Consider the following 13,050-nt stretch of genomic DNA (forward strand, 5'->3'; position numbering starts at 1 on the left):
CTGGCTTCTTCTTGTCTTTCCCTGCCTTTGCGGGTTTGCTTTGGCCCCCTGGCTTGTCCTGACGCTTTCCCAAAGGAGGTGCATTCTTCACGGCGGCGGTGGGGCGAGGTTTTTTCACCTTGTCATCGCGATTACCAGGCGATGGTGCCTTTCGTTTGATAGCAGCCATGTCTTCTGAAGCACGGGTCTTCAAATGGCCTGTCACTAGCAGTGGACTCGCTTGCTCTTGCACCGACGAACCTGGAAACTTTCACAAGATCATGTCACCGCAGGCTAACATCGTTGTGAGCATGAAATCATTCTTCCAAGCCACAGTTCGAGAGTATTTATGCGTAATGGTCCGCGCAGCGAGCAGCCCTGTCCCTGCCTTCTCGCCGGATAGCCACGTATCGTGACTATCAGCCAGACTAATGGACCCTGACAAGCCAAATCGTTCTCTGTATACAATCGTTTATTTACGGACATGACGCTTCTCGCCTTCAATCAAATACCTCAAATACTGTAATCCCATAAGCGTTATTGGTGCCATGTCCAGAACACAGCTGTTTGTGAGGCGCCCGCTTCAGTTATGTATCAGCGATTTCCACAATGATGACTGAGGTCCCAGTAAGTCGCCACATGCTTCGATACATTTTTTGATAGAGCGCGTGCGTGAGCAGGGGATCCCTCGTCCAGATGTGCAGCGAACATCCATCATCAGGGTTTGAAACAAGTACTACAATATCGTCGTCAGCGTCCCACTCATGTATGCACGTATTCAATAGTACGAATGTTTAGGAGCTGCACTTTCATATCTTAAACATCTGTTCTCGAACGGTTGAAAGACTCGACAAGTTCCCTGTGCATCAGTATTCTGCTGTATGAGACCGAGTTCCTTGTCCTTGGCGCGAAACCAAAAGAAATGTCATCATTAAAATACTGAAGAGGCTGCTGATAGCCCTTGCTAGAGGCTCAAGGGGAAAGACATGAGAAGGTCAAGCGGATTTACAGGCTGAACATGCAATGGCATCTTGATGGCACCTTTCCTTCATGGCTCACCATGCTTACGAAGAGACCAAAGATACCACAACGGATTGCGTAAACGATACAATCCATCTTGTGTGTGTTGCGGATGTCCGACACGATCCGACACGCCGACACACAGGGTATCCGCAACTGTACGTGCAGCATCCATGGCCCATGAAATAGCGGCTAAATCGGACAACCTGCAGTTCAAGGATGCGGAAGATGTAAGATAATGATGACGTCATGAGGATGGTGGCAAAAATTAATGAGGAATTCTAGCCTGAAACTCAGTTGCAAACGTGGCGATGCAAGGTGACTCGGAAATCAGGACATAGACATCGTGTCACAACCTCCACTCTCCTACGCCCGCGGGCGACGCTCGGATCTTCTAGCGCACTAGGTATGATAGCGGACCGACAGAGCGATCTTACAAGCCCAACTGCGATTCAATTTCCGACAGCTTGCAGAATGTCCATGGACAGGGTTTTGCGGTGCAATAGCACTGAATACCATGTCCTCAAGAAAGCAACTCGAATCCTTGCTTTGCAGACTTGAGAATGTTAGAAAGCAATGCCTGATATTCTGCATTGTCAACGACAACGTACTGGTTGGAGATATGCAGGCACGTTTCGAGGGAATTCCTGGTAATGTGTGTGCCACACACGCGAGCACATAACATTGGACATTATATTGTCTCTTACGCTCGTTTTGAACTGGTGACAGATTTTGAATTTCAGGCAACACGACACGTTATGCAGGTGGCTCCTTCAGAATATCAACACTTGCTTTCCTCGTTCCGCGATGAGCAATACGCAGTACGACATGGTGTAATATTGCAAGGTCGCAGATTTGAGGTGTGAACCCATCGCCTTTAATGTTGAGGAAACCAAACCTGAATGCTCGACTGGCGTGCGTTACGCCGCGGTACTTGCATGCGCCGACCGTCGCTTGCCATGGTACCTGATTGAAATGACATGGCACCCCTGGCCTTGCAGGTCCAGCAGTTCCATTCAGGATATATGTCTGGGCGATGTATGCTGGGGGAGCCGACTGAAAGCGACGGCTTCTCGGTCATTCAGACGTCCGATGCTCTGACTGGAGCGGCGGTCTACCTTCTGGCATTGTATCGTGTCCCCTACATCGCGCCTGAGATCACGTCTGCGCTTGTGGCTACGTGTCGCGACGTGTTCGGCAGTAAGGACTCGGTGAGCAATCACATTCGATGACTTGCACAGAATGCCAAGGCGCTGGTTGTTCATATGTTCTAGGACACGTCGTATGGCCCCGAATGGCGACGTCATTTGTTTTGGAACGTTTGTCTAAATGTATGCATTGCTGTGAAGCAGTAGAGTAAGCAGTGGAGCATGCATGCGGTCCCGCGTGACCGCTGCCTTCCCAGCGCGCACCTTGCACAAAGCTGGGAGCACTGGCACACCGCAGAGCAGCGGCCGTGAGTGCGTTGGGAACATAATTCTGCACAAGTCTCGGAAGGTTGCGATCGGAGCTTTCAGCAATGTGCATACAATGCAGCCGCCGCCATGCGGCAAAATATCTGTGAAGGTGTGGTGTCGCGGCGCCATCACCCCGCTCAGGGACATTTATATCATGGGATGGCCAGTATACATGTCACCCTCACCATGAGTTGCGTGCAGTAGCAATGAATGCGTCAAAGACATGTGCGCTAAGGCAAGGCATCTCTTTCCTATTTACTTGCTTTTTCGTCATTGGGCGCAAATACAAATTGTCCGTGGCGGAGATGGAATGTGAGATGCAAGGGGATTTTGGCAATTTTTTTAGATATTTAGAGGAGGGGGAGGTCACATGGTTAAAATTGTGGGTGGCGGAAGATTGCACGATAAACTATTGCATAGATGCGTGCAGCGCTTTATCTCCCACAGGTGCTACTTTGGGTATGCCATACATATGGCCCTTGATCTTACACACGACGCTCAGCAAGCGATACTTGTCAAAACCAAGCATTGTCATTGTATGTGCAAACGGTCAGGAATGTGTTTGGGTGATCGTACGCGTCGCAACCTCAGGTTCAAGTTGTTTGGCCGGCCGGTGTGCCCACATGTGCTACTTGTAAAATGCCATGTGCCTTGATCCAAATATATCTGCTTTTGCTTTCTGAACCTTTAGTTTCTTGGGAAGTCTTCTGAGTCGGTCCCGCTCTTCTCGAAGCCAAACCTTAGCGGTGTTCAACACCTTTCCACTCTGCAGTTTAGGCATATCCTTCACCGATCCACCTGCAGCATGCTTGTCACACTGAAAATTAATTTGATGACCGCCTTATTTGTTTTGATTCAATTTGAATTGCCGCCGTTGCGTAAGTACACTAGCCAAACTTGTCAAGTTCTCAAGACGTATGTGCAGCAGAACAGGCTGCTGTTGCCCTTCACAAGCAGCTCAAGGTATCTCTGGACATGTGACCCTTCTTTGCAGTACAAAGCACATGCCTCGATTGGCATAGCATGTACTGAAGTGCACGGCTGATTACCGATTCAATGCACATCCTTAAGCACCTTTAATATGAATGTGGAATGACGAAAATCCAAGCAACAGCAGACACATTATCATTGGGCACATTATCATTGGCAGGCGGGGGTTTAGGGTTTAGGGACCCTGTCAACAGGAATGTATTCAAGGTACAGCCAGCACATGTCTGTCCTCACACCTTTGACGAGGGCGCCGTCCGAGACAAACGCCACGTGCGTGATCCAATCCTTCAGCCCGTCAAAGATGTGTGTGGCATAAACGATAGTGCAACCGCGCTCCTCGCTCTCTCGCTGCAAGAAGCGCAACAATTCAAGCCGGCCAAGCACATCCATGTCCACAGTAACTTCATCCAGCAGCAGGACTTTGAACGGCCTTAACAGGCCCATGCAAATTTGGACTCGCCGCCGTTGACCGTCGGACACCTGGTGCATGCGCCAGGCAGGGTCGATGTCTAGCATCTCGATCAGCATCTCCCGGCGTGCCGGGTCCACGTCGGCCACGTTGCGTATGAGTTTGCCTGCCTTGATGTCCCCTTGCATCGGCACATCACTCCCAGCCGATGCAATACTTCGCCTCCATTGGTGCCCCAAGAATGCCAGCTCCCCATTGCTGCCCAACTTCTGCGCAGCTCATGGGCCTGGATGAGCTTGGAATCAGCCATGGAGTGCAACTTGTAATGATCGTATTTCTAACAAACACTCTTGAACGGTGGCTGTGGCATTCACACACCAAAAAAAATTGCAATGCCCGATGCCAGGGAATTGAGTGCTTTGCAGGTCGGATCGTTACACCCGCCAAGGGACGGTCAAGCCAGTTCCTGGATTGGCTGATTGTGCAAGCCTGTCTATCATCAGAGATGCTTGTTAATTAATGGACGAGAGTTCATCACGTTGGGCAAGCGCTGATGTCTGCTGTGATGGTGCGTGAAGCCATAAATCCAGCACAGCATGGCAAGTTCATTGTGCGGCTCCAGCACAGGTTCAAATCCTTGAGCCAGATGCAATGCAATGCTGTGCTTGCTTTCACGAAGATGTGATCCCATAGGAATGATGCACGCGATCTAAAATCCGGAGGACTGGGTGCTGCGAATACCGACAAAATGGTCCAGTCAACATCTCCATCTAGTCACATCTCCATCCCAAGATGGCATGGCTTCAAATGTCTGCATGTGTCTATCATTCATGGTATTCATTCACGCAGAAGGGATCGTACCAAATCATGGAAAGGTGGACGCCCTAAAATGCGGACCTCGCTGGTATCCACCATGAATGCGCCTGACAGGATTTGCAGCAGCGTTGTCTTGCCTGCATGCCAGTCTGGTTGATGCTAGACTGGAGTTGAGTTCCCCCGAGCAGTTCTAATTGATTTCAGCAATCATTCTCAGCCACCATCATGGGCACACCTCCATGATGATGTGCCCATTCCTCATCATCATGGAGCCACACAAAAACAACACGCATGCATGCTCCGACAATCGGCTGCCCGTTTTGAAAGCCGAAAAGATAAATATCGTTGAGCAGGGTTTCTTGCCCGACCCAGCATTGTTGTTCCTCCTCCTCGAAATCGTATGGCAGGGGTTGGCATATCGCTGGACAGCTTGCATTGGCGAAACCCTGCCAGGCAGCCTGCAGGGTCATCCCCACGCTGATTCTGCTTACAGAAAATCAACTCATGTACAAGGCGCATAAGCGTACCTGCACCGTTGCACCCCAGCAGAAGACATCGCGATCCCGATGGCAAGTCAAGGCAAAAATTGTCGATGAAGTTATCGCCTCCTGGAAAGCCAAACTTGAGGTTTTGAACCAGAATTCCCTCCGACGCTGCAGAAGCCATGTCTGAACTCGTCGACGTGTTTTGTGGCAAAGCGTCAACGATCATGCGCTCGCCCGATCTTAAACTGGGGGTGATTTCTGAGATGATATGGACAGTCGCAGCGCATTTCCAGCCTTAGTGACCATGATCTTGTAAGTTGAGATAGAAATATGGATGAAGCGACTACACACGCTGCTGAGCTCAAGAGAGCTCATTTGTGGCTCGTTTCGAGCGACCAAACAACTGACTTTGGGTTCATCGAGCGTCTGGTTTAGAACGCACCTACAACAACACACATCGGAAACTCGATGCTGGTCATGACAGCCTCGACATGTTGCGCACGCGCAGCTCGAGCAGCAAGCGGAATTGTCTTTATTTCTAATCGTCGAATTCATAGCGAATGACCGCAAGCACAGTTGTCTCACAAGCGTTAACGACACCAAGGAGCACAAACTCAGCGCATCGTGCCTTGTGCACTAAATTGCGATCCCACTGGCCGTCAAACAGAAGGATCTCTCGCGAGAAATGTTCCCGAAAACTTTGATGTACCACCGTCATCCGTTTTTCGTTATGTACTTCACTTGGTTGCGCATTTGCGGCTTACTGGCAAGGCCCTCACGCTGTACTGCCCACATCCACTTCGGCAGATTGCATGACGTTTGACTCTCAACCCCGGGCTCCTATGACCCGGGGCCGTTCCCGATTGTAGTCTACATCAGGCCCGAACGTAGCCCTTGAGCATGAGAAATAAAGTTGCCGCGAGTCCAGCGGACAGGGGCAGCGTCACAATCCATGTAAGGACGATTCGACCGAACATGCTCCACTTGACATGCTTGACACCAAATGATACCCAGCCCACGAAGATCACTGCACCGACCTGGCAATGAGTTGTCGACACCGGCATGCCCATGATTGTAGCCAAAACGACAGATGCGGCAGATGCCGACTCGATGCAGAAACCTCTCAAAAAGTTGATGTCCGTCAGGCCAAATGCCATGGTCAGGATGACTCGCCTGCACACGTAACATGTCCTCAATGCACATTACATGATAAGCCAGATGCTGGTGCGCATACGGTGTAGCAGACCATGCATGGCAGTAATTTTCGTGTTTTCTGCATGCGTCACTGAATTGTTGCAATTCTCTTCGTTTCTCAAGATGATTGTTCTTGACAGACAGTGGTACTATCTCTTGATTGCTGTTTGCTCCACATGTCGAATTCACATCTGTGCGCTGCCAGGCAACACACGACGACAGAATACAGTGCTCTCCACTCAACACGGAGCTCGTTGAGTCAAAGCTATCAACGATCTATTTGAGTCGTATCTCATATTGTAATGTCTCAGTAATGTTATAGGAGGCCTATGCCCCTCGCGGATGTTTTATATTGTAAATCATTAAACGGCATCAGCATTTTGATAGTACGCATGTTGTGAAGCTCCATTTCTCTCAGCAGCATGAGCAGCTCGTGTTAGGTTGCAACATGAACAAGTGAGGCAGAACTTGGTGACACTATGAATACAATGAGCTGGGCTTAACATGAGCTACAGAACGATTGATCGGGATGAAGTCGAGATGCATTACTACACTTAAGTGTCAGTATCCAGTGGATGTGACACTGCCGAGAGCAGGTACATCATTATTGAAGCAGCGTTGACTAGACAAAGCTGCAAAAGGACGGGTGCGCATTCCTATCCACGGATGCCACCGCAGCTACACAGCTGCAGAATGAATGGGCTGCAGGTCTGCTGCAAGCCGGCGAGACCCATACATACCAGCTAACCTTCGTTTTGTTGGTCAAAACCTAGACAGTTGACAAACAGGAGCCGCACCTGCCAAATAGCACTGTCCCGAGAAAGATGAAGAAGCCGCCCATGAATGTTATCCACACGGGCGTAGGATTGTTGTCGCACTTGCCGAGCCCATCTCGGTAAGTTGTCCACACAGCACTGAAGGCACCTGCAAAGGGATGGCAAGTCACAATGGCCTGACAGCAACCCCGTAGACACAACGCATGCCTGGCAAGCGTGTGGAAACAAGCCCAGGAAACTCTTCATACAGCAGAAGCATTGCCGGACAATGCAGTGTCCTTTCAATCATCCGGACCACGTTTGTTCATTTGGACATCATTTGGCCGCTTTCACTGAATGCACTTGATTTAACCTTTCCCCACCTGAGAGTCACCGATCAGTTGGAATATTTATGACAGGATATGGCGATGGGCTTCTCAAATGTATTACGAGGGGATAACGTATGTTGAATGTAATATAACGCACCCGTGGCATTGCCAGTGTCGTTGGCACCATGAGCGAAGGCCTCCAGCGCAGCCACAAACACCAGCAGGTACCGAAAGACAAAAAGCGCGTGCTCTTGACTGACCGTGTATGACTCACCGGCAAACGTGCCCCCGATTGCGCGTGGAGACGCGGGGGGTGGCCCATTAGGCAGCACTGCCGCCCACAGGTCCTCACAATTGTCTTCTTGATCGGCAGCGTGATGCTGATTACCACCAAGGCCCTGCAACAGTACACCCGCATCTCTAGCAACGCTTGCAACATCTGAGCTCTTTATCCGGCAACACCTTGCCAGTCGTGCCTGTACAGAGGTTAACCTCGCACCAATTCCGACTTGTCGGTAACACACATGCTACGGCAATTGCAAGCTTAAGAGGTCTGAGGCGATTTTATCTGAATCGATGCAATGAAGTAATGTTGTCTTGAGATACAAATACATCAGACACCACGGGACCAGCGTTCCCGGTACTGGGCCGCTGTATACATCAGTAAGCAGCCGGATGGGTGCATAGGTGTGATGTCCCGCACCATGGACACTTGACCATTGTCCGATGATTTTGTCAACGGTCGCGAGGCAGCCGAACCCTGAGACATGGGGGTGAACGGTGAAGCAGAGCCTGAGCTGGGTGGCTGAATGAGGCGCCGTGCATCCTCAGATGCCTCGTCGTCTGCAATGCTAAAGTGCGTGTCGGCCGCCGTCAGCTCCAACTCTTGATTTCCACTGCCTCGAGAACTGCACAGGTTTGCGGGTAACAGTTTCAGCCGACGCCTATTTGTAATTAGCTCTCACATCGAGAACACGGTGGGGGCGTGCAAATCCAGTTCACCAGGCATGCACGCACACATGGCAAGCACGGATACCATGAAATGGTGGGCTGTTTGGACCAGTCTGCCCTATGAAGGCGCTGCATCGTTGTTTACTCGACACGGATAGCTGCTCAAGTGCCAATTGGGAATGCCTGAAGTCGTTGAGGACTGACCAGAGAATCAATAAGCACAGGACGGATGACTTGACACAGCAGTGAAGTGGCCAACATGCAGTGCGTGGGTCTCAACAAGCGCCTGTGAGATAAGTCCCGGATATCGCCACACCATGCAATAAAAAAAATTGCATGGTGCAAATGAGCAAATCAGCAAAACGGCCGACACACACCCGGCCTCAGCAACCGAAGCCTTGATGCGCCGGGCGATCTCCTTCACAAGGAAGAAGCGGACAAGGACGTAGGTGAGGGCAGCACTGAAGACAGCTATCAATCCAACCCACCACTGCCCTAGGTTCCTGGTAAGAGTGGACTTCATGAGGATGAGCGCCATCATAACAAAGACCGTTGCCGCATACAGCCACGGACACGCACGCAGTGCAGTCCCTTCGCTATCTGCAATCAACATGCGGCATTACTCCGTTGCTTCAGATCCAAGCACTTTGTGAACGTAACTGACTTGGTAATGACGCGTTTTGGCTCGTGGGAGCGGCAGCACGTTCAGGGCAGGCCTGCCTGTCCCGACCGCTGACGTCCGATATCCTGTTTGCTGTTTCGAACATGAGTGCTTGGTTGCTTTCAGTCTGCGCCGTCTATCTCCTGCTCTTATTTGTGTGGAGTGATGAAGGAGACCATTCTTCAAGACTCTCGCATCCACCGGGCATCAACAACTCCAAGTGCAATTTGGGAATGATCAGGTATGAAAAGTGCTTGGGTAAGAGGTGTTGAACTACTCAGGCTGAACCACAGCTGCCATAGTGCACTCTCCGTGTCAATGTACTCCCAATGTGCGAAATCAAGGTGCCAATGCTGATGGTCACCTTGATTTCGCTACAGCACATGTCCAAGACGAATGACTCGCGTCAGCAAGTGCGACTTAAGTGCCATAACCCAACATATCTGCCCAAACCAAGTTTGTCATGGAGTGAAAGGAGAGAGTGTCCTTGAGCTGCATCACTGAAACTGGCTACTGTCGCATTGCTAAAATGCCACTTGTCCTCCAGCTTTCGTTCAGCAGGCCTTAGTGATGTCAAGAGTTGCTCCTTGGGCCCTCAGATGTATTGGAGGGGGCGTTTCATTGGACTTGATGCATCGCATATGCATGCACACTTGCATCCAGGTACCGGCCTGGTCAGCAATACAAATGCTGCTGGACAGCATGCTAGGTGCCTCTATCCAGCACTGCTTTCAGCCGGCCAACGCATTGGCAGTATATTAGCCGTCCGATACATGGTGGACTGTGGTTCTGCCAAGCCCATAGCGCATGGAACTTTGCGACGCAGACGTGCACAAGGCTGTCGAGGAAGTGTGCATGGTTACGGCGCCCCAGCCATCACGAGGAAGCATTGAGAATTGGTGTGGTGAGCAATTGCATTCATTCATTTGTCTGTCTACGGTGTTTGAGAGTACTCGCATTCGCATTCGCACCTGGGGCCATGATGATATAGCGATGCAGCAGAAAGTACTGCAGGGCGCCAATCATGCCCGAGAAGAGTGGCGAGATGACCCAGGACAGCACAATCTGGGGCAGACCAGAGCCCACCTGGCACTCACGGCCCCACGTTCCGACAAGCGTAACTCCCACTATCGCACCCACGATGGCATGGGTTGTCGACACAGGCATTGCTGTGTACGAGGCCAGTAGCAAGAAGACTGATGTTGCCAGCAGCGCCACCATCATGCCCAGCATGTACAACGACATACTTGAATTGCAGAACCCGCATGCCCAGCAGTCTGGGTCGTCGATCTCTGCAATGCCTTGCTTTATCGTGTCTGATACGCCTGCACGACCGGCGCGTGAATCGCAAGCAATGGCACTGACATATGCGGCACGCTTGAAGCGTCGCTTCATTCGCGTAACCCTTACACAGAGTATCTTGAGATAGCCCGGTATGAAACCAGCTGTCAACGCAGAGCAAGAGTAAGTTTACCTGCACCAAGGGTTGTTGCTCCCAACCAGTCCATCAAACCTCCTAGCACGACGGCATGTAGCAGAGGAATGGCACCGCTGCCTACGCAAGTCCCCCATGCATTTGCAGCATCGTTTGCGCCGATTCCGAAGGCCATCAGTGCGGTTGTAATAAAGGCTGTGTAGAGTACCCATGACAATTGATCTGGTTCCTGGTAGAAGCCATTATAATCAGCGCACAGTTGTGGGAGAGGTACTCCTTCCGCTGGATGACCGTTGCAGCAGTCTCGTGTTCCTGAATGGCAATGGTCTGTCCACAGAAAGTCTTCAATAAGGGGACATTGAGGACCTCCGGTTTGCAAGACCGATCGCAGAGCCCCGCCAACCAGAGACATGGCTCTGTGCCTGCTAACCCTGACCAGAGTTACTGATGTATCATTTTCTAGAGCAAAGCAGAGCCTGTGATAGGCCGCAATGAGTGCAATGCGACTATGAGTGTACTGCGAGCTCGTCGAATAAACATAAATCATGTTGGTGCTGGTACTGAATTGTCCTCCACGACAACACCGCAAGAATCATGCGTCATGGCGAACCGTCATCATGCACCAACAAGCAACCCACCGATAGCTCGACTCAGCAAACTTGCAGCTCGGCAGAAGCAATAACGATACATGCCGCGAGCCAACTAATTTTTTACTGTAACTACACAAGCTCTATTTGATGGTGTGTTTTGAGCTTAGAGTCGAATCCCATTCTGCCATGGCCAGTGCATAGACTCCAAAGCTGGGTGAGAGAGAGACCAAAAATGTTGAACATGTTCTGACCATTAACGTGGTCCAGGAGGACATATCAACAGCTGCCATGGCAAGCTGAATCTGAAACATCACCGAGGGTAACGGCAAGGCCATAACTCAGCAGTCGATTGCGACACCATATAACCAAGCGTTCCGCCGATTTCGCTTGTGGGAAACCTGGCAAAGCTTTTAAAATAGTGATCACGCACAAGGATGAATTTGGCTACTTGCACAAACTCGCAGATAGCGATACCCTCATTATTATCAGTGAAAACAATGAAATGCAGTATGGGGCACTCTCACAAGCGCAACACCATTGCACAGAGCATTCAAGGAACCATTGATCATTGCCAGCGCCTATGTCCCTCCGGTTTCAGACACTCGAAGTTCGGCAAATGTGGCTGCAGACTTTGAAAACATGGATATCGACATAGAATATTGGAGCAACAAGAACAAGGTCTTAGTTTGCGGTGACCTGAATGCTCGTATTGGCAATAGCAGCGGTGAGACTGCGGAAGTTCACCCAAGAGTAACTCGCTTCGGAGAGGAAACCATCAATGCAGAAGGCAAGGCATTGACACAGTTGTTGGCACAATGTGACCTGTTCTCCCTCGGGAATAGGTTCGGCACCGAAACTCAGTACACCTGCCTGAAAACCCAAGGGAATTCGGTGGTAGATTACCCCGTGGGTGCGCGTGCCCTGCTGAAATGTGCCCACTCAGTCACCCACCACCCCCTAGACGATGACACAGACCATGTGCTGCTATTTCCTGATATTCCCTCTAAGCTCGAGAAACGGCCTGTTAACCCTGAGACTACTGTCCGATGGCGCCTCAATAAGTTTGAGGACCAAGCTGTGGCGAAAGCTTACCGAGATCTCATGTCAGAGGAGGTGGTGGCAGTCACCGGTAGCCTGGGTGAACTGAGCGAGGAGAGTACGCAAAGCGACATCGACGATATTGCAACTCAGATCTCTGATATCATTGTCAGGGTGGCAAGCTCCACAATTGGGAGGAAATTAAGCAAGGGCAGGCGCACTGCTCCTTGGTGGACCGCAGAGTACAATGATATTAGGGTGAAGGGCCAGCAATCTTACGAGGTAGCAATGCGCACAAAGGCCCCAAACGACTGGGATACTTTTGTATCTCTGCGGAAGGAAAAGAACCTGCTGAAGCGAAAGCTCAAAGCTCAGCAGTCTGTTGCAGACCAACAGGCCACCGTGCAGATGTGGGATAAAAGTTATGGTTCCAAGCAAGCGTGGCAATCACCTAAGCAGCTTAGAAACTCAAGGGCGGGCTTTACTCGAAAATGTCGACGGCCTGTCAGGGGATCCATGATTACCAGGGAACTTTGTGAACCAACCCCAGCAAATCGCGAGTGTCTTCAAGACACACTACGCAACGTTAGCTAGTCCATCGGAAGATCCTGCGTTTCTGGAAGACCATCGTCAGATAGGAACTGACTTTCGGACATGGCAAGAAGAGGGAAGGGAAGTGTTCCAGCCAGAGTTGGATGGGGAGTTTACGGAGGAGGAGATCAATGATGCCATAGATCACCTTCCGCTACATAAATCGGCCGATAGCGAAGACATCACAGGCGAACTCATCCGAAATGGTGGAGGGGATTTGAAAGCTCTGCTGCTGTCGTTGCTAAATCGGGTTTGGCCAAATGAGAGTATTCCGACGAAGTGGGGGACTGGGACCATAGTGAGTCTGTACAAAGCCGGAGAATCTACTAACCCAGAAAACTACCGTTGAT

At 50.7% G+C, this 13,050-nt stretch overlaps 3 protein-coding genes across 3 annotated transcripts; 1 reads left to right on the forward strand and 2 right to left on the reverse strand.

The window, feature by feature from the left end:
* Positions 1 to 3,084: 3,084 nt before the first annotated feature.
* Positions 3,085 to 5,337, reverse strand: LOC149809879 (ABC transporter I family member 20-like). Its single transcript, XM_089994564.1, has 4 exons — positions 5,199 to 5,337; positions 4,717 to 4,808; positions 3,683 to 4,124; positions 3,085 to 3,254 (listed from the first exon to the last, which is right to left on the reverse strand). The coding sequence occupies exons 1-4, from the start codon at positions 5,335 to 5,337 to the stop codon at positions 3,085 to 3,087; spliced, it is 843 nt and encodes a 280-aa protein (XP_089850690.1).
* Positions 5,338 to 6,031: 694 nt separating this feature from the next.
* On the reverse strand, positions 6,032 to 8,998 carry LOC149809880 (uncharacterized). The gene is made up of 6 exons (XM_089994565.1): positions 8,763 to 8,998; positions 8,437 to 8,568; positions 8,138 to 8,342; positions 7,592 to 7,832; positions 7,148 to 7,274; positions 6,032 to 6,329 (listed from the first exon to the last, which is right to left on the reverse strand). The coding sequence occupies exons 1-6, from the start codon at positions 8,996 to 8,998 to the stop codon at positions 6,032 to 6,034; spliced, it is 1,239 nt and encodes a 412-aa protein (XP_089850691.1).
* Positions 8,999 to 10,989: 1,991 nt separating this feature from the next.
* On the forward strand, positions 10,990 to 13,049 carry LOC149809881 (uncharacterized). Its single transcript, XM_089994566.1, has 3 exons — positions 10,990 to 11,038; positions 11,580 to 12,613; positions 12,660 to 13,049. The coding sequence occupies exons 1-3, from the start codon at positions 10,990 to 10,992 to the stop codon at positions 13,047 to 13,049; spliced, it is 1,473 nt and encodes a 490-aa protein (XP_089850692.1).
* Position 13,050: the final 1 nt, after the last annotated feature.

This window comes from Nuphar pumila, unplaced genomic scaffold (assembly GCF_984573655.1).
Source record: "Nuphar pumila unplaced genomic scaffold, dmNupPumi1.hap1.1 HAP1_SCAFFOLD_710, whole genome shotgun sequence".
Classification (NCBI taxonomy): domain Eukaryota; kingdom Viridiplantae; phylum Streptophyta; class Magnoliopsida; order Nymphaeales; family Nymphaeaceae; genus Nuphar; species Nuphar pumila.

Excerpts from the sequence above, each read along its gene's own strand:
- LOC149809879 (XM_089994564.1), bottom strand. The coding sequence starts at position 5,337 with ATGGCTTCTGCAGCGTCGGAGGGAATTCTGGTTCAAAACCTCAAGTTT. Across the intron at positions 4,125-4,716 it reads GTCCACCTTTCCATGATTTG|AAGTTGGGCAGCAATGGGGA; the intron begins GTACGATCCCTT and ends TGAGCTGCGCAG. Across the intron at positions 3,255-3,682 it reads GGACGGCGCCCTCGTCAAAG|GTGGATCGGTGAAGGATATG; the intron begins GTGTGAGGACAG and ends AGCATGCTGCAG.
- LOC149809880 (XM_089994565.1), bottom strand. The coding sequence starts at position 8,998 with ATGTTGATTGCAGATAGCGAAGGGACTGCACTGCGTGCGTGTCCGTGG. Across the intron at positions 8,569-8,762 it reads GCTTCGGTTGCTGAGGCCGG|GCATTCCCAATTGGCACTTG; the intron begins GTGTGTGTCGGC and ends CAACGACTTCAG. Across the intron at positions 8,343-8,436 it reads CATGTGTGCGTGCATGCCTG|TTCTCGAGGCAGTGGAAATC; the intron begins GTGAACTGGATT and ends AAACCTGTGCAG.
- LOC149809881 (XM_089994566.1), top strand. The coding sequence starts at position 10,990 with ATGAGTGTACTGCGAGCTCGTCGAATAAACATAAATCATGTTGGTGCT. Across the intron at positions 11,039-11,579 it reads CATAAATCATGTTGGTGCTG|TATGGGGCACTCTCACAAGC; the intron begins GTACTGAATTGT and ends AATGAAATGCAG. Across the intron at positions 12,614-12,659 it reads CTCGAAAATGTCGACGGCCT|CAAATCGCGAGTGTCTTCAA; the intron begins GTCAGGGGATCC and ends AACCAACCCCAG.